At 36.7% G+C, this 24,970-nt stretch overlaps 1 protein-coding gene across 1 annotated transcript in view; it reads left to right on the top strand.

Moving 5' to 3' along the window:
• SEMA3D (semaphorin 3D) overlaps positions 1-21,726 on the top strand; it is a 121,822-nt gene extending 100,096 nt beyond the window's left edge. Inside the window, exons 13-17 of the mRNA XM_028119411.1 lie at positions 1,760-1,801; positions 4,587-4,744; positions 6,968-7,032; positions 14,073-14,212; positions 21,301-21,726. Coding sequence (XP_027975212.1) covers positions 1,760-1,801; positions 4,587-4,744; positions 6,968-7,032; positions 14,073-14,212; positions 21,301-21,726 — 831 coding nt within the window. The remainder of the gene's footprint in view (positions 1-1,759; positions 1,802-4,586; positions 4,745-6,967; positions 7,033-14,072; positions 14,213-21,300) is intronic.
• Positions 21,727-24,970: the final 3,244 nt, after the last annotated feature.

Raw genomic sequence — 24,970 nt, 5'->3', positions numbered from 1 at the left:
TCATCACTTTTCCTGGAGATGTCTGTGCACTTAGCTCTTTACTTTCCTTCTCCTTAGGCAATGGAAAAAAAGTTGTAAAAGCAACTGAGAATGGGACTCCCCTTTCCCTGTAGAATACCACTAAATTCAGGGCTCCTGGGATTGCCCCTCATTACTTTATTCTCTAAGCATATGGTCAGACAAATCGCCACAGTAGATGAAAGCCTGGGGTCTCTTTGACTATCCAGATGCTTTTCTACTTTATAAGTTCTACTTTTCAATTTTTCCTCAATTGAATTTGAGAAAACTGGAAGAGTATATAAATCACACGTCCCTGCTTTTTTGTAAGGAATTTTTTTTAAAGGTTGTATGATATGTAAGTCTTCATTCTTTATGTATGCTACATTCCCCTAAAGAGTTAGTAGATCTAAAATAATAGTTTTCTGGATTTGGGGAATGTCTGACTTTTAACAGTACATTTGAATTGTGGTGTTCTTTGTAGATGCTCAGTGACATTTAGTTTAAAATTATTTTCTGAGAATAACATTAGAAATAAAATTGTATTTCTGAGAGGAGCCTTTAAAAAATATGTTGTTCCTTTCATAGCATTTTTGTTGAGATGGTTCATTAAAATGGGCTGTTTCCCTGTGAACATCTATTGCCTTAAAATGGAGTAGAGCCCTCCATGGGGAGGAAAGCAAGGTAATTAACATGCTGAGTTCCACAGGATCCTGTTTACATTGTGATGATAATAGTGGTCAAGGAGTTAACTAGAACAAGATCTGCTATCTGGCATCTACCAAAAACAGTCTTGGGTGGTTCCTGAGGGAGAAGTAGATGTCAAATGTAAGTGTGCACCCAGAAGCCAAAAATAAAACTCCCGCAATACATAGGGCACATTAGAATAAGGTTTACTTATTGACTGTTAGTGATCAAGAGGAATTGTTTGGATTCCACTGTTAAGATTAAATAATGAATCTGTTTTCTTCATTTAAGAAAAAAGTTACTGGATAGAACTTTCTCATTTTAACATCTTCCTTTCATTTTTTATGTATTTTCTTAAACTTTTCATATCTGCTTCTGTTCATTGGTTTGACAATATTGGCCAGTGAGAAATGAATGAATAGTAAATAGGTAGATGATAAGTAGATGAAAAAATTTTAAAGCATGCCATCCTTTAGTTTGGTAGCTTTTGTGTTCATATTTATAATTTTATATTGCATGCACAAAGCCATAATTTCTACAAATAAAGCTAGCCTTAGTTCACATCACAAAATCATGTGCATCAGTAGCTTGCAGTGTCCCATAAAGAATATGCTCATCCACAAGGAGCACTATAACTTTTCAGAACTCTGCTACTTGAACAAGTTTTTAAACTACTGATCTAAGTAAGAGCAGAACGAGGTAATAAATAATTATGGAGATGTTCTTGTCAACACTAGTTTGAATTATATGGAAGCAGTTAAGATAAGCAGATTTAGAAGGAGAAGCCTTGTGGGTAACTGGGAGTGATTTTCAATGCAGAGTCTTTCTTCATACGTTTAGGTAATTTTTCTGTAATAAGATACTTTAAAATAACTATTTTGATAATTTCTATTAAGGTAGAATTACAACGCATTGGAAGGAAATAGCAAACATTAATATCCTTTCTCCCCCTCCCCCGTGTAACAGACCCTTGAAGTTTACTTCAGTGATCTTTGGTACATGACAAAACAACATATCGGCTACTATAAAAGACTGTTAATGATTATCTTTATTAACATTTGACTTCCTTTTTCAGCACTCATCAATCATCTTGAACATGGAGTTGTCTCTGAAGCAGGTACTTTCTAATTTTTGTGTAAATATTAGCTACAGAAGCAACAAGTTCCTCGAATTCAAGTTCAGTTTAGGAAAAATCTATTGAAGTTGGAAGTTAAACTATAAATAATATAAAAAGCTCTAGATTATTTGTTTCTTTTATAACCTCTTAGAGGCCACTGTGGCAGTCTTGTTTTAGGAGAAGTAGAACCAAGTACCATTAAGTGAATGATATATTCTCCCCTTCCCTCGGCTCTTGAAAACTGAGCTCACTTTCTTTGTCTCTTGAGGATGTGTTTCTGTCAAGGCCATAAGAAATTCATGTAGAATACCAGCCCTAATCACTAAAAATGATTTTTAACCAGGGACTCTAGAAGTTAGACTACGGACTGTGGTGGCGAAGAGCCCAAGAGTCAACCTCCATCCTTCCACTTCGTATCTGACTCCTGGAATCAATTTCCTTAATAGTGAAGTTAGGGAAATAAAATCCACCTCCTAATAAGTGGATGCTGCATGCAAAATTCTAGACAGAGAGTTGGTACATTGTGAGTGTAAACTAAGTGGTAGCTAATAATAATATTTATTAGATTCCACAGTTCTCAGATATGATACTCCAAATCCTAGTTGATTCAAGAGGTTCAGACTTGCGTTAGCCTAAGAAAGTTATGGGACAATGTGTTGAACCGTAAGGTGTTGCCAACATTGTCTTAATCTACTATGCCTAGTAATGATGCAGAGATTATTAGGGAAAAGATCTAAACAGGTTTCTTCTTTGGTCTTTTCCATTAATTTGTCCACTCAACATTTAGTTCTTGAGGGCCTACTACTGCCCTTGGAGGGTGCAGAAATGAATGAATGGCATAGCCCTTAACTTCCAGAAGCTCACAGTGGAGCCAGGAGATGAAGAGGGAGCACAGTGACAATGCAGAGCAATAATGGAAGCACATACTGGGGGACAGAGGGGAGTCTAAGAGGGAGCCAGGGAGAGCAGCACAAAGAAGACCATGTACCCAAACTATGAAGGATGTTTCAGTTAACCAGATAAATTCAAAGAGGGTGGGATGAGGAAGCCTATGCCAAGGGGAGGAGGAGAACATCTGGAAAGGTGTGAAGAGCGAGAGACCATGGCTGCTTCTAACAAGTTTGTGGACACTTAGAGCGAAGGGCATATGTGTATGCAGGAGACAAGGAGGCTAGAAACGAATCTGGGATTATAAGACAGAGCAAGATTAGGTGCGTTCTTCTATGTCCTCCTAAGGGGTTTAAAAATTTTATCTGAGGACAATGAAAACTTTTAAATATTTTCACCAGGAATGTGTTGTGATAAGATTTTCCTCTTAGGAAGGTCGATATCGTGTGGTGGCAGTGTGGCAGAATGGGCTGAGTCCTGGGGTTGAAAACGACTGAAGCCAGCGGAAATATTAGGACACTTACAAGTAATCCAGGACAGAAATGATTAAGACTAAGGTGGTCACAGTGGCAGAAGCAGTGGAGAGGAAGAGAAAGAAGTCAAGAGCTCTGTGTAAGAGAAAGGAATAGATATGGTGGCCAACTGAGAGAGAGGGGACTCAGGGACAACTGCCCCCTTTGTGTCCTGGGTGACTGGGGATGGGCCTCTCACTGAGGCAGGGTAGCAGGGCTAGATTGCGGGCACTCAGTATGTCCACCTCAGTGCTGCTTTCAAGATGCCACTGACTCTTTGGAGAATAAGAAAGGCAAAGGAATGAGCATAGAAAAGAGGGGACACCTAACATTTAATGCAAAGAAAGGAATCATCAAAGGAGACCAAAGTCTTAGGCAGGAATAAAGACAGAGCACGAGGAAAAGTGAAGAGAGTTTCAAAGACGATGTCATTCTTGGCATCACACACCGCAGAGAATTTAAGTAAAACAAATACTGAACAGGGGACATTGCATTTAGCAACCGGGAAGTCCTAACTGACGTTGTCATGGGCTAGAGAGGTATAAGACAGATTTCTGTAGGCTGAGTACATGTATGATGTTTATGTCAATATTTATTTCTCAAGTTTTCCCCCTTCATTAAATGTTTGACATGGTCCAGGAGTGTTAACCATGAGTTCCCCCAAGGCACAGGCTCTGGCTTCTTCAACTATATCATCCCTCTCCCTACGTCCTCCAGCACATACATTTCAGTGAATGCATCTAAAGATCAGTGCATTATTTTCAGGACTCATTTTCAAAACGGGATTTTATGTGCTATCCTGCAGCCTTTCATTTGTGATATGGCATCTTTCAAGCCTCCTTAATACTTTTTTCACAGCGATACTAAATATTTTCTCTCCCTCTTATAACCCATTTTCCTTCAGGGATCAGTAAATACTTCATTAGCAAGTGAGATGGTTCAAACCACAAGAAAGTTTTATAAATCCTTTTTCAGTCATCTCTGATGGAGGAAGCCACAGCAGAGGAAGACCATCAGTGTTGCCTAAAGCATCTGTGCTTGATATAATCTACCAAAGCATATTTTCAACCATTGAGAAAGAATTTGATGTCTTAATTCCTCAGTCTAACAGCTGGTTTTTGACCTTCTTAAATTACGGCCAAGGTTATTCTAGCTCTAGAGCACTGTCCATTTCAGTGTCAACATCATCCAACCACCATCCTGCCAGGAGTAGAAGTGATTGACTTACATTACTTTTTGTTATGTTTCTGCACAAGTGCTTATGTTCTGTATAAGGGACACTTGATTAGACAGATTGAGGTCTGTGGTGTGGTATTCAAGAAAGGGAAGTTTTTAAGACTAGTCTGAAAGATGCTTCCAATTCATTTGTCTTGCCTGATTTGTAGCAACAATTGTACGTTGGCTCCCGCGATGGGTTGGTTCAACTCTCCTTGCACAGATGCGACACGTATGGGAAAGCCTGTGCAGACTGTTGTCTGGCCAGAGACCCCTACTGTGCCTGGGATGGAAATGCATGCTCTCGATACGCACCCACTTCAAAGAGGTAAGAGGCACAGAGTTAAGGGCCTTCTTTTCTACACAGTGAATATCTCACACGAATACCTTGTCAGAGTTTAAAGAGAAAATAGATTGCAAACCATGGTCTGCAGTAAGACTATTACAATTCAGGGTTGTTTTACACGTGTACATAAAACTCAATGTTGAAGGAGGTTAAAATAGAGTGTTCTGAAGCTCTGAAATGGGGAACTTTAAAAGTTTGGATAAATTGTTTATATTCTTTTCCCTTATCTATGTTAAATACTATTACAGGTTTGTTTTCCTCGACTACTTTGCCCTTGCTTTCATTCCTCCCTTCTTCCCTTATTTTTAAATATGTATATACTTTGCCTTACTGTTTTGCAAACAATGTATGAATATATGTGTTTGTAAAAGTGTGGATTATATACAGCCCACAGCACATCCCAGTGACTTGGTAAAATTTTATTTTTACTACAGTAACTCTAACTTGGTCAGCTTCTGCCACTCAGATATACTTAAATGTCAAAATGTTGCCCTGCTGTTTGCTGTTCATTGCTTTATGTGCTCTTAAAAATCATCCTATTTTGAGCCAACAACACCCAGCTAGAAATTTCTTCTAGACACACATGGGCAAAAGCACCACAAAGTCATTCAAGCACTGATCCGGTTTCAGCACTGTTTTCAATAGCGAAATAATTGGAAAGAAACTGAATGCCATCAATATGACTGATACTGGCTAAATCTATAATGATAATATTTTAAATGTGTATTTAAGTAACTTTTTTTCCTGTAGTACTGTTTAAAGTGTATTTTTCCTCTAGGTAAAATGTCAGCAAATTGTATATGGTATTTTTTTTTTTTAATCTTTAGGTCTGTATTAACAAAATACGATAACAGGTGAATATAGTTTAGTCCCCCTAGTGCATACAACACTTGTTTCTTGTTTGACAAATCAGTCAAATTTCAAAATCCGGGAATCACAGATTGAACGTAGAGTACAATAGCAGATACTGCTTAAAATTAGGAGATATTTTATATTCCCTGAAATTCCTGCATTAGATATGAATGGAGAGATACTATTATTACAAGTTGAAAGTAAAAAAAACCCCAATATTTTTATTATAGTTTCTAGCTAAGGATATACTTGTGATAGTGAGTCCTTGGGGAATATTTTTCTTTTCTAGAAGCTAAAAAACAAGAGTGCTCATTAGTTGGTAATGAACCTTCAGTTTGATGAATTGACCCTGTTTCTTAAGAAGCCACGATTTAAAAACGTTCTTGACCTTATGTACCTTATACCATCATAATTTTTTCTTATATTTCCCAAGACTGTATCTCTGATCTTGCAGACATGCCACTGTGATATTTTCCCTTACCTTAACATAACGTGCACGTGGGTCAAAAAAATGTATATGATAGATGAATCTTGTTTGGGGTTATCACCTGGTCAGCACTGCCCTTAAGGAACACCCTAGATATTGCAGAGTTTACTGTGACTTTTATAGTTGCTGAAGTGCCAACATAAAATAGCCAAAGCGAATGAGAATATGCTATAAGAGTTTAAAACTTCTTCAATTTTGATCTGGCAGCTTTTTCTTTCTTTAAGCAATAGCTACTGTTTTCTCTTAAGGAAAAGATGTGACAATAATGCACAACACCATTATTTATTATTATCATTATCTCTACTCTCGGAAAAACAATGTGAACAAGCTCTCAGCAGACAGGAGTGACTTTGAGCCATTCCTGCCATATCAAACTTGTACTTCCATTTGTGGTGACAATATTTAGCTTGTTGCTTAATCAAATCTATCTAATAATGAATCTTCCTATGGTAAGGAGTTGTGTGTTTGTGTTTACTTTCCTACCCACTAACTAACACTCTTACATCTTATTACTTTGCCACTGACTGATTGAAAAAAAGAGGGTAGGGAGAGTTGTCCCTGTTGGATGGATCTGAAACCCGGATTATATTTATAGTCAACCTGTTCTACTGAATAATTTGTCAAGAGTCAGAGGACTTAAATAAAATTCAAGTCAACTTATTTCCAAAACAGGATTCACTCTGTTAGGACTCTGTTGTTAGTAGTATTTGAATTAAGTTAGAGTGATGGGAATATTGCCCTGTATTTAAGCTAAGCAGTAAGACAAACAGTTCTGCTTCTGCCACTGTTATTAGTGTTAGAGGCAGACTTTATATAATCCGGCTCTCACGCTTGATGTTCTAAACCATTTAATCCCTTTTCCATAGGCGAGCTAGACGGCAAGATGTAAAGTATGGAGACCCAATCACTCAATGCTGGGACATAGAAGACAGTAAGTATAGCTTTAATATGTTTTTTTCCCATTTAAAATTTTAAGCCTAGTCTTTGTGTGTCTTTTTATTATAGGACTTAAAATATCTATTATATAGGAAGCTCTTATTTTATATAATGTGTATGTTCTGGAAAAGCAACAGGAGATTTTATAAATCAACCCCCTGTCTACATGCCTAAGTGAATAATCCTTTGTTATATCATTATTTGTTTCATATGTCTTTTAAAATTCCTGTCCTTTTTTTGGTACTTTTTACTGCCTTATCCATTCTTGTAAAGTTTAAAAATGCTAATAAAGATAAAACAGGATATAGTCCAAGACATCTGGACATTTAGGGTAAACTCGGAGACCCTCCCAGAAAAGTCTGATGAGCGAGTAGGCACTTGTTAGAAAGTTAGCCTATGCATTATTTGAATTCATGTATTGATTCATGGTTTCATTCAATCAGTAAATGTTTCATAAGTGACTTCCATGTGCATATAATTGTCCTGGGGACACTTTGGGACGAAGCAACTCCTTCGAGAGCTTATGATTCTTTGGGGAGACGTCATAAAGCACAATTAGTGAAATGGGAGTTTAACAAAGAGAGTGATCACCAGAGGCTGTGTTGTTCAGAGAAAATTTCATGGAAGATCTTGGGAGCCTGAGTACGAACGGGACAGAGTGGAGAATAGAGAGGACTTCTGTTGAGTCTGATAACAGAGAAAAGAAACTGTAAGAGTATATATTCCAAAGCTTTTTTTGCGTTCCACTGCCAAGCTCTACCTTCAGACAGAAAGTGTATATGCATGCCTGTGCGCTTGCGCACACAACTGGAGGAAGGAAACTGCCTTATCACCATTAGTGACCGCCCCCACACTGAATAAACAACCCAAACTTCATAGTCTATAACTGGTGGCCTAAAAGTTTTGTAGTTTAAAAACAAAACGATTATTTATCATTCATAATTTCACTCTTCTGAAAAATAAGCTCGGGTCCAACATCGTATGTTTGACTCCCGTTCTAAATGTGTGGGAGACTCCCTGTCACGTCCAGGGTTTTATTTAGCAATCGTTACCGTGTGCTCTGATACGGTTTTTCATTCGTGCACGTGAGATTTATCAGAAACCGTTATAGGTATTGAGGATACACAAGTGAATAAGAAAGAAAACCCACGCATCCGTGGAACTTCTGTTCAAGTTGTGTTAGGGGAGGGAACAAGCGGTGAACTTAAAAACCAGTAAAAATAGATTCTTTATTATGCTAAGCGAAATAGGTCAATCAGAGAAAGACATGTATCATATGATCTCACTGATATGAGTGGTGGGGGGTGGGAGGGATGGGCCGGCTGGGTGATAGACATTGGGGAGGGTATGTGCTATGGTGAAAGCTGTGAATTGTGTAAGACTTTTGAATCACAGGCCTGTACCTCTGAAACAAATAATACATTATAGGTTAAAAAAAAAAAAAGAAGATAGCAGAAAGGGAAAAACGAAGGGGGGAATTGGAGGGGGAGATGAACCATGAGAGACTATGGACTCTGAGAAACAAACTGAGGGTTCTAGAGGGGAGGGGGGCGGGGGGATGGGTTAGCCTGGTGATGGGTATTAAGGAGGGCACGTTCTGCATGGAGCACTGGGTGTTATACACAAACAATGAATCACGGAACACTCCATCAAAAAAATTAATTAAAATATATATATATTCTCTGTCAGATGGTGATAAGTGTTGTAAAGAAAGTGACACAAAACAATTCCTGCCTCGGGTGGAGACAGCTACTCGCCATATCCTGTTCCTGCTCTGACCCACCACACCCAGCTCTGCTCATCATCAGCATCACTGCCCCCAATCCATTTTTTGTTAAGGTCTCCAGCAGTTTCCTCCTTGCTGGATCCAATGGCCAATTTTCAGTTCTCCTTTTTACTTCATGTCTAACTCCCTCCTCCTTGAAACACATTATTTGTTTGACCCAGTTCTTATGGCCCCATGAGAGCTGATTGCTTATTATTTAGAAATTTTGTGAGCTGGTTTTAAATCATCAGTGGCTTGATTTCAGCTGTATTGGGAGTTTTTACACCAGGAAAATGAGCAAGCACTACAAATCAGGGCTTTTTGTTTTCAAAGAGTTGGTGACCCAGCACCGGTGGGCTTCATGGCCCCACATCCTTCAGGCTTTACTTTATCAGCTGCTCCTCTGAGCGTTCTTCATCTGTCCTTTCCATCCTGCCGTCCAAACAGAAAACCTCTGCCTCTTCACTGCCTAACACCATCAATTTCAACACAATCAGAGGCAATTCGCTCCCCAATTCTTAGTCCAGTTCCAAACCTTCTCCAGTGTGCCAGATATGTATGACTTGTATGCCAAGCCAAGGGCTTCTCTTAGAATGCCTAATAAGCATCCTAAATTATATCTGAGAAAGAATTTGTGGTGTCTTTTCCTGCAGACTTCATTGTTCTGCAGCCTTTCCCATATTAATAAATAGCACCCCTATTCACCCAACTGTTTAGGGGAAAAAAACAGCTAGGCGTCATCTTTTTTATTTTTCTCTTCCTTTCACATCCTAGTACCAACCTCTCAATAAGTCCTTATGGCTCTATGGCCACAACCGCACCTACTCCTTATCCCTCCGTGCATGTCCACTTAACTGAAGCCACCACCATACCTCTCCGGGAGCTGTTTATGTGGTTCTCCTGCTTCCATGCTTGTCCCTGGTCAATCTCTGTCCCACTTGGTAGCCTGAATAACCTTTTCAAAGACTTCAGCTAGATCATATCATTCCCGTACTCAAAATCTCTCACTAGCTTCTGAGAACAGTTAGAAAAAAATCCACAGCATTTACCATGGCCCACAGACTGCTTGATCTGGTACATGCCCTGAGCCTCTCTCTCGTCACAGTCATATGGCTCACTCACTGGCTTTCTCTTTTTCAAAAGCCCCAGGCTGGTTCCTGCGGCAGTTAGGTTTCCATTTGTTTCCTCTGTACCTAAAAAACTCTTTCCTGCAAGTAGTTCCATCTTCACACCATTTAATTTCATGTTTAACATGTTAATTTCTCAGAGACACCTATTTTGACCATCCTATCTGAAATACCTTTCTCCCCGTTCTACCTCTTACTTTCTAATCGGCTTTATTCTTATTTGTAGTGCACAACAATGCCAAATACTATATTCTTTATCTATTTCATTCACTTGATGACTTTGTCTCTGTCACTAGAATGTATACTGTGTTGTAGGCACACAAGAATGTTTGTGTAATGCATGGGTAAAGGGAAGGATACTTAGCTGGATAGCATTCGAGCTGCACTAAGAGGGAAAGGCAACTTTTAAAAGTAGATGAAGCACCAATAATTAAAATCAGAAAGACCTCACATACATTGGGCTAAGTTTGTGAGTTTGTGTTTGTCCTGCAGGTTATAAGGAGTTAGTTCGTATTTCTAAGACAAATCATTTTTAAAAAAATAGAATTCACACTGTATAGGAAAAGCCAGAGACAGAGAATCAACTGTGGGAATTCAAGTAGAAGTTATGAGGGTATTTACAAACTAAAGTATTTGCAATCTTAAGGAATTTTTTTGTTAAGTTATAATTGACATGTAACATTATATTAGTTTTAAGTACATAACAATAATGATTCGATATTTGTATACATTGTGAAACAATCACAGTAGGTATAATTAGCATACATCACAACACATAATTGCAAAAAAAACATGTTTTCTTGTGATGAGAACCTTTAAGAGGTACTCTCTTTGCATCTTTCATATGTGCAATACCGTATAATTAAGTACAGTCATCGTGCTGTATATTACATCTCTGGGACTTATTTAGAACTGGAAGTTTGTACTTTTTGACCCCCTTCACCCATTTTACCCACCTTCCACCTCCCACCTTGGGTATCCACCAATCTGTTCTCTGTATTTTTGAGCTTGTTTTTTTGCTTTTTTTAAGATTCTGCATATAAGGGAAATCATGTGGTATTTTTCTCTCTGTGACTTACTTCACTTAGCCTAATGTCCTCAAGACCCATCCATGTTGTCACAAAAAAAGCAAGATTTTCTTCTTTTTCATGACCGAAAAATATTCCATTGTGTAGATATATACCACATCTTCTTTATCCATTCATCCTTGATGGCACCTTCCATTGTTTTCATATCTTGGCTATTGTAAATAACGCTGCAGTGAACATGGGGCGATATAGCTTTTCAAGTTAGTGTTTTTATTTTTTTTTTCAGGTAAATACCTAGAAATGGAATTGCTAGATCATATGTTAGTTACATTTATAATTTTTTGAGAAACGTCTAAACTGTTTTCCATAGTGGGTGCACTAATTTACATTCCCACCAACAGTGCACAAGTGTTTCCTTTTCTCTACATCCTCGCCAACACTTGTTATTTCTTATCTTTTAGACAATAGCCAGTCTGACAGATACAAGGTCATATCTCACTGTGATTTTGATTTGCATTTCCCTGATGACGAGTGATATTGAGCATCTTTTCATGTACCTGTTAGCCATCTGTTATGTGTTCTTTGGAAAAATGTTTATTCAGTTCCCCTGCTCATTTTTTAATTAGATTACTTAGGGAGTTTTGCTATTGAGTTGTGTGAATTGTTTATATGTTTTTGATATTAAGCCCTTATATGATTTGCAAGTATCTTCTCCCACTTAGTAGGTTTACATTTCATTTTGTTGATAGCATTCTTTGTTGTGCCAAAGCTTTTTAGTTTGATGTAGTCCTACTTGTTTATTTTTGTTTGTGTTGCTTGTGCTCTGGCATCAAATTAAAAATATTGTCAGTAAGATCGATGTCAAGGAGCTTACTGCCTGTGTTTTCTTCTAGGAGTTTTATGGTTTCAAGTCTTACATTTAAGACTAAAATCCATTTTGAGTTAATTTTTGTGTATGGTGTAAGATAGTGGTCCAGTTTCATTTTTTGACATGTGGCTGTCCAGTTTTCCCAACACCATTTGTGAAAGAGACTGTCCTTTCCCTATTGTATATTTTTGACTCCTTTGTTGTGAAATAATTGACTATCTATGTGTGGGTTGATTCCTGGGCTCTCTGTTATGTTCCATTGATCTGTGTCTATTTTTATGCCAATACCATACTGTTTTAATTACTATAGTTTTATAATATGGTTTGAAATCAGGAAGTGTGATGCCTCCAACTTTGTTCTTCTTTCTTAAAGATGGCTTTGGCTATTTGGAGTCTTTTTTGGTTCCATACAAATTTTAGGATTGTTTATTTTTCGGTGAAAAATGTCATTGGAATTTTGATCGTGATTGCATTGAATCTGTAGATTGCTTTGAGTAGTATGGACATTTGACAATATTAATTCTTTTAATCCATGAGCATGAAATACCTTTTCATTTACTTGTGCCTTATTCAGTTTCTTTCATGAATTCCTTATAGTTCTTAGTGTGCAGGTGTTTTGCCTCCTTAGTTAAGTTTATTCCTAGGTATTCATTCTTTATGATACAATTGTAAATTAAATTGTTAAAAAATGGGAAATTTAAAACTCAGAAATGAAACAAAAATTATTGGTGACAACAATAAATTAATTTCCTGCCAAACTGACATAGGAATGACTTTGTGTCAAAGGTCACTGTTTTTACTGATTTGAAAAAGGATTCTGTACAATAAGCTATTTCACTTTTCTCGTGTATTTTGCTAATTTATCTTTTACTAACTTGACCGATTCTTCGGTTAAATCAGTCTAACTGAGCTTCTCCCCAGCCCTTGCCCCATCACCTAACAATCAGCCTGCAAGCTCCCTGCTTTGTTCATGAACTCCTTTTTCTCAGGAGAATGGCATCTGTTACTATGAAATAATGTGTGTCTTTCTCTTCCATGATTGGTACTGGTGATCTTTCTGTGTATTAGGAATTTATTAACTGTGAAAATCACAGATATAATCTGTTGAATTGGCAAGGATAGTGGATATCTTACAAGTTTCAAATGGAATTCACACATTTTGAAAGTTAGATGAGGTTAATTCATAATGGTGTCAGCACGCCTGACTTAATCATTGCTGGTAAGACCCAAACAAGTTCAAAAGAAGTTTCTTCAAAGGAAAGTCTAACTATTGGATAAATGTGCATTCATGCCATTTGCTGATAATTTTGTGTGCTTACATTTAGGATTCACAAAGGTCCCTTAAGCCTTACTCTTCGTTTATGCCTAACATGCTAAGTAGACCCATCTGCAGAATTGAGACATCTGAATATATGATGAAAAAGTGCATGTTCGGGCCAGGCTGAACAGCCGACATTTTTTATTTGATCAAATTTGAGCTACAGATCTTAGATCACACATGGGACACAGCCTTTGGCTACTCTGGATGGAATGTATTTCAGATGCTGCAGTTGATTTACGAGAATAAGGTGTCTGAGACACTGTTCCTTTAGCATCCCATTAACTATCTTATAGCAAATGCATGTTGGGCTTAAGTACCACTCTTTGAATAAAAGAGAACTGTTTTTTGGTAGATAATACAGATAAGTTCCACATTTAGAGTATTAGAGCATCTAGCTCAATATCATCTTTATAGAATTTTATCAAGTACAGACCATTGTACTTTGTGGGTATAAAATGTCTTAATGTTATATGGTCAACTCTGTGGATCGATTCATGATAGAATTTCTCTTAAAAGATGAAGTAAACTCCTCTTCTGGAACTATCCACTAAATTCATTATATTTTATACAAATTAAAACGTGTGAAGCATTAAAAGACACTAAAGTTTTATTCATTTCAGCTCAGAGAAAGAGATTCAATGTTTAGAGTTAGGTCTTATGAATTCTTATTAAAAAAAAAAAAACAGTTGCAAATAGTTAATATATCATGAAAGGGTAAAAATTGCAATGCAGGGATAGAGTTTTAAAAATCAATCTATTAGATAATATTTGACTCTTAGGTAACAATATCATATCATGAATTTCCTCTCTCTTTAATAATGTAAAATGAATCTTTCCCCAATAGCATCTGTTCTAAATCAGTCTATTTTCCCATTGCTTTTAAAATAAGGTCAAGGTTAATCTTCTATCCCATGTTTGCATTCCAGGCATTAGTCATGAAACTGCTGATGAAAAGGTGATTTTTGGCATTGAATTTAATTCAACCTTTCTGGAATGTATACCTAAATCCCAACAAGCATCTATTAAGTGGTATATCCAGCGGTCAGGAGATGAGCATCGAGAGGAGGTGAGTTATAGTCATCAAAGAACGACCACCTTGAGGGAAATAGTGTAAAAGTTAAATCAAGTTTTGGTTGCGAGAGATGTCCAATGTTCAGTGCCATACAGTGCTCTCATCACTATCTGATAAAAAGGAAAATAACAATTTATACTCACTAACATGAAACTTAATGCATTTGAGATAAAAATAGGACAACTTATTACAGATACATTAATAAAGTATATTTAAAAGCAGATTGCATTTTTAAAGGAAATTTACATTTTTTTTTCAAATTTTCATTCTCATAGATTGTCTATATTTTAGAACAATTCCCTGATCAAAAAATAAGAACACAATATTTTCCCCCACAGTGGATAAGGACTAAATTTTAACTCATATTGTGTTTAACTTATATCATAAAACAGGTTGAATATGTATATCAACAGAAAGATCTATCTTTATCATATCATATGAACAAGTTGGATAACTAGCTGGACATGTACCTTTTCACTCTTATGTATTGAAATTAAATCAACAGAGGGAAAAGTAACGTAGATGTTCCCTTCATCTTTTGACTTTTTCTGTTTCAGTCTTTCTAGGACATACATAGGGGTCGAAACAATCAGAAATTTTGTGAGGTAGATAGGTTAAGTATGTTACTGAACTTAATGGGACAATTTTGGGTAGCCTGAGAAATCCTGTATTTATTATTTGACTGCCATGAAACAAAGGGTAATTGGCAGGGTTTTTATTTTTCTCTTTCGGTGCCTAAGAGAAACCAGCGAAACTCAGTATAGAGTTCTAATATTCCCAGTATTAAACTGAGGACACTGTAATGAGTAATCCAATGAACTCAGGATTCGGAATTAGATGTTCAACTGAATCCCAGTCCTAGGTCCTTCGATAATATCACTGAGTCCGCATGGGCCAGAATTTTCTAATGTGAACAAAATAAATACAAAAGTTACTATGAAAATAAAATGAGAAAATACAGATGAAAATGTGAATTTCAAAGCAGAGGATTATTCACAAATGTAAAATACGTATATAAAATTGCAGATACTCTATCAGGAAGATGTGTGAAATTCAAATTAGCACTGATCACGTGTTCAGTTGATTTCTGAGGATTTATGAACAGGTTGTAACTTCTCTAACACTCAGTTTCTCTGTCATATAAACAGGCCGTCCAAATGCTCTAAAATACAACCTCCTTGATAAGTCTATAAACATTTAAGGGATACCTGGGTGGCTCAGCCAGTTAAGCGTCTGCCTTCGGCTCAGGTCATGATCCCAGGGTCCTGGGATCGAGCCCCGCATCGGGCTCCCTGCTCCGCGGGAGGCCTGCTTCTCCCTCTCCCACTCCCCCTGCTTGTGTTCCCTCTCTCGCTGTGTCTCTCTCTGTCAAATAAATAAATAAAGCCTTAAAAAAATAAAATAAAATATTGACTGTTTACATAGTTAATACCAAGGGAATACTCCAATGTTTGTTATGTCAGATTTCTCCAATAAAACTTGATTCTTCATCATTACTAACATCCATAAATTCTAAGATTATGGCATATCCATATTTATGCTAAATATGGATTTATTTTACGGGCCCCGTTGTTCCCAGTGTATATTAAAGTATTATCTGACCTGGAAGTAATTATGTAACTTTGAAACATAAAGCATTAACCTTTTATCAAAGAAATACAGGAGGAATGTTTTCTGAATTTTTTAACATGCAAATATTTAGTTACATTGCAATATTTTACATTTAAACGCCCCAAACTATTATTTTAATTTTATAGTCAATAAATTTTGATAACCTCTCCTCAGCTAAACATTATTCTTTAATAATTATGTTTCTTCCATGGCAAGTTTAATATGACTTTTAAAAAATATATGGTACTCTGCTTGGGGTAATCTCTTACCCCAAGTTATAGGTATACACATTTGCCTATTCATGTTTGTGTTCACATCTTTTATCTTCCTGAAAAGGCAATGAATTACTTTAATGTACCTTTTAAGAGTGTATCACCCAGTCATGGTGGTACCATGCTCCATGAATTTTAATGGAGCAGAAATAGTGTATTTTACTTCAAAGCATCCTAGCTATAATATTCCAACTGGTATTTTCATCTACCTTTGTAAGTAGGTAGTTACACATTGTCCAGGATATGCGATCCTGCTTCCTGAGCTGAGGAAAGGGGCAAGATCCAGACTAGATTTGAAGCACTTTTCTCAGCAGGCTACCTTCTGCTCCTTACCAAGAAGGTCACAGTTTGGAATCTTTACCCCACTGAAAAAAAGCCTGTGGGAGGGACTAGAATCTCCTGTGGCACAGAGCCTGTCACCAGCTTATTCTCTGCCAGGAGGAGATCATTTCCTTACTGAGCTGTTTCACAGTTGGGTGCTATTGGAGAGGTCATGAGTCACTTATCTGCTGACTTCCTTATAAAGCTATTCTTGAAATTGATGGTGCTTATGCTGTAAGTAGCGAGTTAATTGGCAGTCCCTGGGCTTCTGTTGTACTTTTGGGGTCTGAATGACTAGAAGAGGCAATATCTTATACCATTGTGGTAGTATTTGTGTGTGTGTGTGGCTTTTAACAATTATTTTTAAAACATCTTCAAATATTTGTATTTTAATCTCTGTAGGTCCTTGTTTTATTGTTGTTCTTTCTATTATAAAAGCAATATAAATAGTTTTGGAAAATATAGTGACACATAAAGGATTATGAGGCCTCTAATGATGGCTATTCTCTAGCTTTTTTTCCCCTAACGATTACACTGTGAGCATTTTCCTTATCATTCAATTGTAATACCATACTTTTCCTGTCCCTTAACACTCGCTACCTTGATGCCACAGTCATCCATGATTAGTCCATGTTATTTAAATAGCAGGTTTCATCTTAAAAACAAGTAGTGAACTTCTTGATATCTAAATCTTCCTCTGCTTTCCTACATGCTTTCTTAGGACAAATCTTTTGAGATAAAATAACTGAGTGAAAGGCTTTAACTATCTTTATGGCTTTTGATAAACAACTGTATGTTGCTAATTTCTCATCAAAATCACCATATTAGTATTTTTTTCTGAACTCCTGAGGCAAAATGGTGTATTACAATTTAAGAATATCCTTACTAGTTTGATATGAAAAATGTCATACTATGTAAACATGTTATGTAAATATTTTTTTTAAAGATCTATTTATTTATTTGAGCAGGGGGAGGGGAAAGGCAGAGGGAGAGAGAGTGTCTTAAGCAGACTCCGTGCTGAGTGTGGGGCCCGACACAGGGCTTGATCTCACAACTCTCAGATCACGACCTGAGCCGGAGCAAGAGATGGACACTTAACCAACTGTGCCACCCAAGTGCCCCTGTAAATATCTATTTCTTTGAAAATTAGTGGATGTGAATTTACCTTGTCATGTTTCTTGGCTGTTGATTTCAGTTGTGTTTAGTGAAGTGCTTTACCCATTGTTCGCTTAGTTTACATTGAAGTATTCATTTAAAAATGATTTTCACAAGCCTTTTATATATTATCGATGTCAACAATCTAATGTTATACATATTAGAAGTAACTTATTATGTTTTATGTCTCTAAATTTTTTTGTGTTCCTCACAAAAAAGCGTTTTATATTTTATATGGACAAATCTATAGATTTATATCCCTATGATTTCTCACTCATTATGCTTAGAAACTCCTTTCCTGATGAAACAGCAAATGTGTATTTTTCTAGGTATTTCGTGTTATTATTACCATTGCAGTTTACATTTTTACACTTACTCGAGGATACCAAATTAATCTAGGGGTTAAATATGTATAAATTCAATTTTTCTTTTCTTTTAAATAAGGAGTTGCCTCTGCACTATTTTTAAATAAGTCTTCCTTCTATGTTTGTTGCAGAGAAGAGATATTCTTGAAGGCCTAGTCACTTCCAAGACGCATGCAATGCTTTAGCTATGAGAGATCTGACAGGTGAATTATCTGCAAAGGAATTACCATTAGGCTGCTATTATCGGAGAGCAGAGTCCCCGACCTTTACCTGCTGCTTAGTACCTAAATGTCCTTTGTCCCTCTCCACGTTACTCTTTTCATTTTAAATGAATTGCCCTTCACTGAAGATCTACATTTAATAATGCCAAATATATTATCCTTGTTCACATTAGGCAAATGAATAGTCGACCCCAGTTCAAGCGTGGTTTTGATTTAGCTGAACGGTTTTTACTTATCACTTTTAGAGTGGAGAAAATTCCGTGAGTTTAAATCAGTGGCCAGAGATTACATTATCTCTTTGTAAAGGAGCTGAATTTTCTAAATGGACTGTGCTGAGATGTCACTGTCCAGATACAGTCTGCATAATGCATCCTCTCCCAGCGTGGAATGAAAGCAGCACAGAGAATGGGAATGTAAAGCAGGCCAACGTTAATCAGCCGCTTAATTTGGGCGGCACAGATTCTTGTCTCTAAATCGCAAAAATAAAAATCCTAGGAAAATATATCAATCTCAACTGTATTTTATTAGAGGTATGATTTCAATCAACACCTGTTTTTGAAGATTCAGAAAGAAAAAACACTGAAGTGATCAAATAAACATTAGATAAATCCAGAAAGAAATTTATTAAAGCAAGTTTTATATCTATGGGTCCAAAGACAAAGAAAAACTAAGCGTTCCATGGAAGAAAGGAAAAGGGAAGGACTGCAGGGGAGTAAGGAGATGCTAGGTGTTTATGAAACTCTGAGTCCTGTAGCGATGGACATAGTCTGGGAAGGAGGGGAGGGGAGCCGGACTTCAGAGTAAAACAGATACACAGGATACAGAAAGAGAATGCAAAGATAATGATGAAGTGTTACATAATGTGTGCGAAATCAAAGTCATAATTTCTTCCTGTCAGGAGATTAAAGAAAACAATAAAAAGTAGTGAGTCAGAGCAGTGACAATCTCTAAAAGCCACATGAAGTGCAGTTTAAGCATTAGCAAGAGTCCCAGTGTTGGAAAGGAAATCTAGAGATGAACTGCAACTGAAATCACCCACTTTGATTGTCATGCTAATAACCATGCGCCATTTTCTATTAGGAGACTTATAAATAAGGGCTTCAACGAATCATGGAACACTACATCAAAAACTAATGATGTAATGTATGGTGATTAATATAACATAATAAAATAAAATAAAATAAAAAATAAAATAAAAAAATAAAGAACTGAAAAAAATAAATAAAAATTAGAGGCTTCAGAACATCGCCTCTCCAGCTCTCCCGCAACACGCAGTAGTCTATAATGTTGCTAATAATACTTCACACTTTAACCTTCAAAGAGCTTTACTTTTAACCCCCCAAATACACCATATGCTATGTCACCAACTTGATAAATGGAAGACCAATCAGGGAAGATAAATGAGTAATCATAGGAAGCAGAGTCTGCCGATAAAGACCAGATCCTTGTCTGTGGAGTCAGAGTTTTGTGATCTAAGATGTATTTAAAATTTAAAGAATAATTCGTACAATAAAATTATGTAAAAGAAAAGGTATATGTAGTGTGTTAAATTTGAGTTTGACATTTCTGTTTAAGATTGGCCCTTGAGAATCCTCCAATTCCAGTTCACATTTATTTTAGGCACGAGGGTCCCCAAATCTCTGAGAATGTAAGTGAATTCAACATTAGCGTGTATTACAACAGCATTTTAAAATGCTTGGGCCTTTAGAATAAATCCATTCTAAAAAAAAAAAAATGGGGAAAGTTAAGGGAAACAAACAAACAAAACCCCGATGGTGTGGATTCAGCCTAGGAGGAAGGCAGGCTGGAGACCATTCAGCCTCATTAACCAAGGATCTGTGCTGTGACCTGCCTTTGGCCTAGAGTGGTACCCCACCAGCTGCATTTCTCTGGCATAGAGGGTGGTTAGTTAACTGGGCCAGTAGCCAGAGATGTTTCTTTTCCTTTTCTCATATTTCCAGAATTGGAGGGATTTTTTCCTACATATTTTTCACATAAAGATGCGGAGTCCACCCACTGTGAATAAATTGAATTTAGCTGTCTTTATGCCTCCTTGATTTCCATCGACTGAAAGTCTACAATACAGGGGCAGATGTGTAAACTGGGAAATCTTCCAGACTTCTTTGTTGTTGTTGTTGTTGTTATTCTACTTAATGCCGAGACACTCAACAATATCCCACATGAAACAGGGCTCTGGTGTGGCTAAACAGGCCTCCAGCTTTATGGAAGATAGGTTTGCTCTTCACACCAGCCTGTGGGCCAGGCAAGCTCAAATGTTTGAATTGTCTTTCAGTACTCTTGCTTCAAAGGGTAAAGAGCATCACATTTCAGGAGGGGTTCTTTTTGTTCATTGAGTTTTCTCACACTTGAAATCACATTACTACGTTATAGTATACCAAGGTATGGCAAATATTTCCACAAATGACATCATCTCAAGTATCACATGTACACACAGTATCAACATTCAATCCATAGTAAAAAGGGAAATTCAGCTTTAAATGTTGCTAACCTTCTGACTATGGTCCTACTCAGTTACAGCTCAAACATCCAAAAAGCTGGATCCATGCTTTTCCATTAGACTTTTAAAAAGTCACAACTTACAGTCTCCATATGCTATTCAGCTCGCTTATTGGGAGATATCCAGAAAAGAGAGTAAATTCCTTTTGCAATCATCGTTCTATTTCTCCATTACAGGTAGTAGCGTGCCCTAAAAGCTCTCTTTCTGCACAAAGGCTGTCCATGTCCAGTTCTAGCTCTGAAATTTAAATACCAGTTGGTGTTCTTAGTATACTACTTGGTATCTGAAATCTCTGTAAAGACGTTTAGTTGATAGTTTCTGGTTTTACTTCAGTGGTTTTTCTAGCTTTTCATTCCAATCTGTAGACTCGGAGAAAAATTAACTATATTCCAAAGGTTTAGTTAGATAATAATGAGAGGCAAACATGCATGTTTGGGGGCTGTTACTTTAGTGGAATTTTTTTTTACTCTCTTCATCTATGGCTGATAATATTGTGCTCGATGACAGAGATGGGGATTGATCTCTTAGGTTCATCTAAGTAAAACTATGTGGCCTCTGTTCATTTGCTCACGGCCCTCTCTGTTTTTCATTTATTACCTACATTTTTCCAATTCTGCAGTTGAAACCTGATGAAAGGATCATCAAAACAGAGTACGGGCTACTGATTCGAAGTCTGCAGAAGAAGGACGCTGGGATGTATTACTGCAAAGCACAGGAACACACTTTTATCCACACCATAGTGAAGCTGACTTTGAATGTCATTGAGAATGAACAGATGGCAAATACCCAGAGGGCAGAGCACGAGGAGGGGCAGGTCAAGGATCTGTTGGCAGAGTCACGGTTGAGATACAAAGACTACATCCAAATCCTTAGCAGCCCAAACTTCAGCCTCGACCAGTACTGTGAACAGATGTGGTACCGGGAGAAGCGGAGACAGCGAAACAAGGGCGGCCCCAAGTGGAAGCACATGCAGGAAATGAAGAAGAAACGAAATCGAAGACATCACAGAGACCTGGACGAGCTTCCTAAAGCCATGGACACGTAGCTGTCTGTTTAATTTAAAGAAAGGAATTCTTTACCTGCAAAAATACCGTCTTCTGTTTTGTACACCCCGTATACTAACTCATAAGAGCTTTCCATGGAGTTTTGCTAAGGCAAAGAACACAAGAACAGTGATCTGATTAAGACTATATATGGTGAATATGGCATAGTAAGGGCAACTAATTCATCTGGACCAGTTTTCCAAGAACTAAACACGTACCTGCAAAGTATCAGAATTATCCTCAAAATTGGGGCTTTACATTTGTAAATGTTTGATGTGCTGAGTTTTTGAATTTATTATGTCATGTAAATAATTGAGCTGAGCGAGCATCAAATTTGATATTACAATTTGATATTACAATAAGGTGCTTTATTTCCCTTGTATGGCCATTAAGCACAGACTTGACCATGCAGTTGTGCTATATATGTGTTCTTAGGAACAGATACATCATTCCACTCTAGAACTCGCTCCCTTGTGGTAGGATTTGGAGAGAAGACACAAATTCGTACAGCTCACACTATCAGCAGGAACTTTCCCAGGGATCCCTTCACTCTTGGTGCAGGGTTTAGGAATTTGGAGAGGTGCATTATTTCAGACCCCAGAGGTTACATTCGGTGTACTGCGGTGTGATATACTGAAGGATGTAAATGCTCCTCCCAGGATTCCTTATGACTTGTCAAGAGTAACAGGTTCACAGAGAGAAGTTGGTACTCGGTTATGTGTTTTTAGAATATACGCTGAGCTTTACAGGGACAGAACGTTTCATAAATATTTTAATAATATATGAGAAAACATTTTAATAAGGGAAACACCATGATGTATACTGCGTCCTGATGGGAAGGCATGCAGATGGAATTTGTTAAGAGACAGAAAGAAAGACAGCCATAAATTCTGGCTTTGGGGAAAACTCAGATCCCCATAAAAAGGAAGAACGATCACAAATAAACTGGGCAAAATGTTATGTAGCTTTATTCACTAGAGTATGAGTAGCTGCCAATTTGTAATCCATCTGTTAAAAAAATTCTACCTTATAACAAACTGCTAGCGAAAGTCTGAGGAAAAGTAAATTTTCTAAAAGATCATGGGAAGAATGAACACAAATTTATTTACAACCAATGGGACTTCAGTAGTACTTCCTCTCTCTTTTTCTAAAATTTCATTATACTCTGTAAATTATTTCCATTTACTGCCTTTATTCTCTCCTGAATATTGGATTATTGGATTTTATTTGAGTGAATATACATATATAGAGAGATAGAATTAGGTAGACAACAGAGGTGGGGAGCGGGGATATATATTTGTTGAGTAATAGAACAAATGCAAAAATGTTGACAACGGAAAGGGTTAAATTAACTCTTTGACATCTTTTCTTCACACAATCTTTTTGCATTTCCTGAGATTGTATGCTGTAATTCAAGTAGCATTGTTTTAGTAATTTAATAATAAATAAGCCTAATGCATGTAAAGAAACCGAACTCACAGCATTAACATAAACATTTTTCGTATTTTGTTAGCACTTTCAAATGTTTCCAATTTGACTTTCCCTCTGCGGACGTATGGTATGTTTCCTGCCTGTTGGAGCTGAACTCACCTTTCCTTCTTGGAACGCAAAACCCTTTGCCTTCTTTTGTTTTGCCTCTTCACGCCCTTTTTAGTGTGAAATGAAAAATTAGTCACTTCCTCACATGGAAGGCAGCCTTTCAGAAAACTGAATAGCAGACATTGCTCATCTAGCATGCATTCTGCATGTCTTGAAAGAAGAGCCTGTGAGAACCTGGTGGTGAGAGGGTGCGTTATGAAGAGTTTTGGTATCATGTCTGTGACTGCCTTTATGTTGGGAACATTCAATCTTATGTTCATTTTCTTTGCCTTCCTTACCTATCTCAAAGTAGTCACACGGCTGTATGAGGTTAGGTACCCCTTTTGAAATGATACCCGTAAATATTTGTAGATGTTTCACTAGATTGAAAACTTGAAGATTTTTTTGTTTTGTTGTTGTTGTTGTTGTTTGTTTGTTTTGTTTTTTGTTTTTTAAAGTGAACCAGAAACAATGACTCTTAAAAAAGTAATGCAGAAGAATAGCTGTGTGTGGGGGGGGGATCAGGCTGCTAATTGAATATCATAAAGAGAGTGTTTGTAATTATTGATTTGCCAGGTTTAAATGTTCCAGGAACTCATGACAAGCTCAAAGTGAATAATGGGAGCATGTTTAATTTTTAAGATTTCCTAAGATTTGTATGTCAAACAGTCATGATCAAAGTATAGGTGACTTTGGGAAAATTACATGAAACTCAAATGTTAAGATTGACGTGTAATAAATTTGGTTTTCATAAAAATATGAAAGTTCAAGCCATTTTTAAATTACTCCTTTCTAATCTTAATTATTTAGATAAAATTTGGGCAAACTTTTTTTACTTTGCAGCTAATATTTTGGCTGCTTTGGATCTAAAACATTAATTTATGATAATTGCTTAAATATATTTGAAATATTGAATAAATATTGAGTAAAACAAAATGTCATATAATAAAAAAATGGGCAAAGATTTATGTGTATTTATAAAGATAGAGGATCTAGGCTACATTTAATTTTTTAACCTTTTAATTGCCTAGAACACTTACAAGGACAGTATGAATATATTAAGTCTAGAGATGAGACACAATATATACTTCCTCACCACTGAGTCTTTTACCAAATTTTCCTTGAAATAATGAAAAATAAAATTAGAGTTAATAGTTTCAGATATGTTTGTTAAGAAACTAGCTATCTATGGAGAGGTCTTAAAATGTCTGCCTATTCTTGGTTTCATATTTTTCTCCCCTGTTTCGAATACATACGTCTTTAACTTGCATATTCTCGCCTGTGTTTCATTCCAGCTATTTATGCTGCTAAATGGAATCCTGCCTTTCTGCATACATTTACATTCACTTTATTGGGGATTTTAAGAGTTTGCTTGGAAATGAAGAGTCTACATAATTAATTTATGTAGAACCTTTTTTTCCCTCCAAAGAGCTCAACACACTACATTCATATTACTGAATAAACATTTCTGAAAACCAACCAAATTACTTAAGAGTTGGAAAAATAGTCATAGAGAAATTCAGAAATTTGCAAAAGCTACAACAGAATTATAATCTATACCAAATCTCATCAATCGGTTGGCTAACTGATGATGCTCATTTACAACATGCTGCCTACAAAATGGTATTACTCTTGAATTCTGCTTTTGGTCTATATTTCAGTTCTTTT

Source organism: Eumetopias jubatus, unplaced genomic scaffold (genome assembly GCF_037043125.1).
Source record: "Eumetopias jubatus isolate StellerSeaLion01/CBP00866 unplaced genomic scaffold, mEumJub1_p1.0 scaffold_14, whole genome shotgun sequence".
NCBI classification, from domain to species: Eukaryota; Metazoa; Chordata; class Mammalia; order Carnivora; family Otariidae; genus Eumetopias; species Eumetopias jubatus.
Note: the sequence above shows the minus strand (reverse complement) of the source record. Positions and strands in the feature narration are given on the sequence as shown.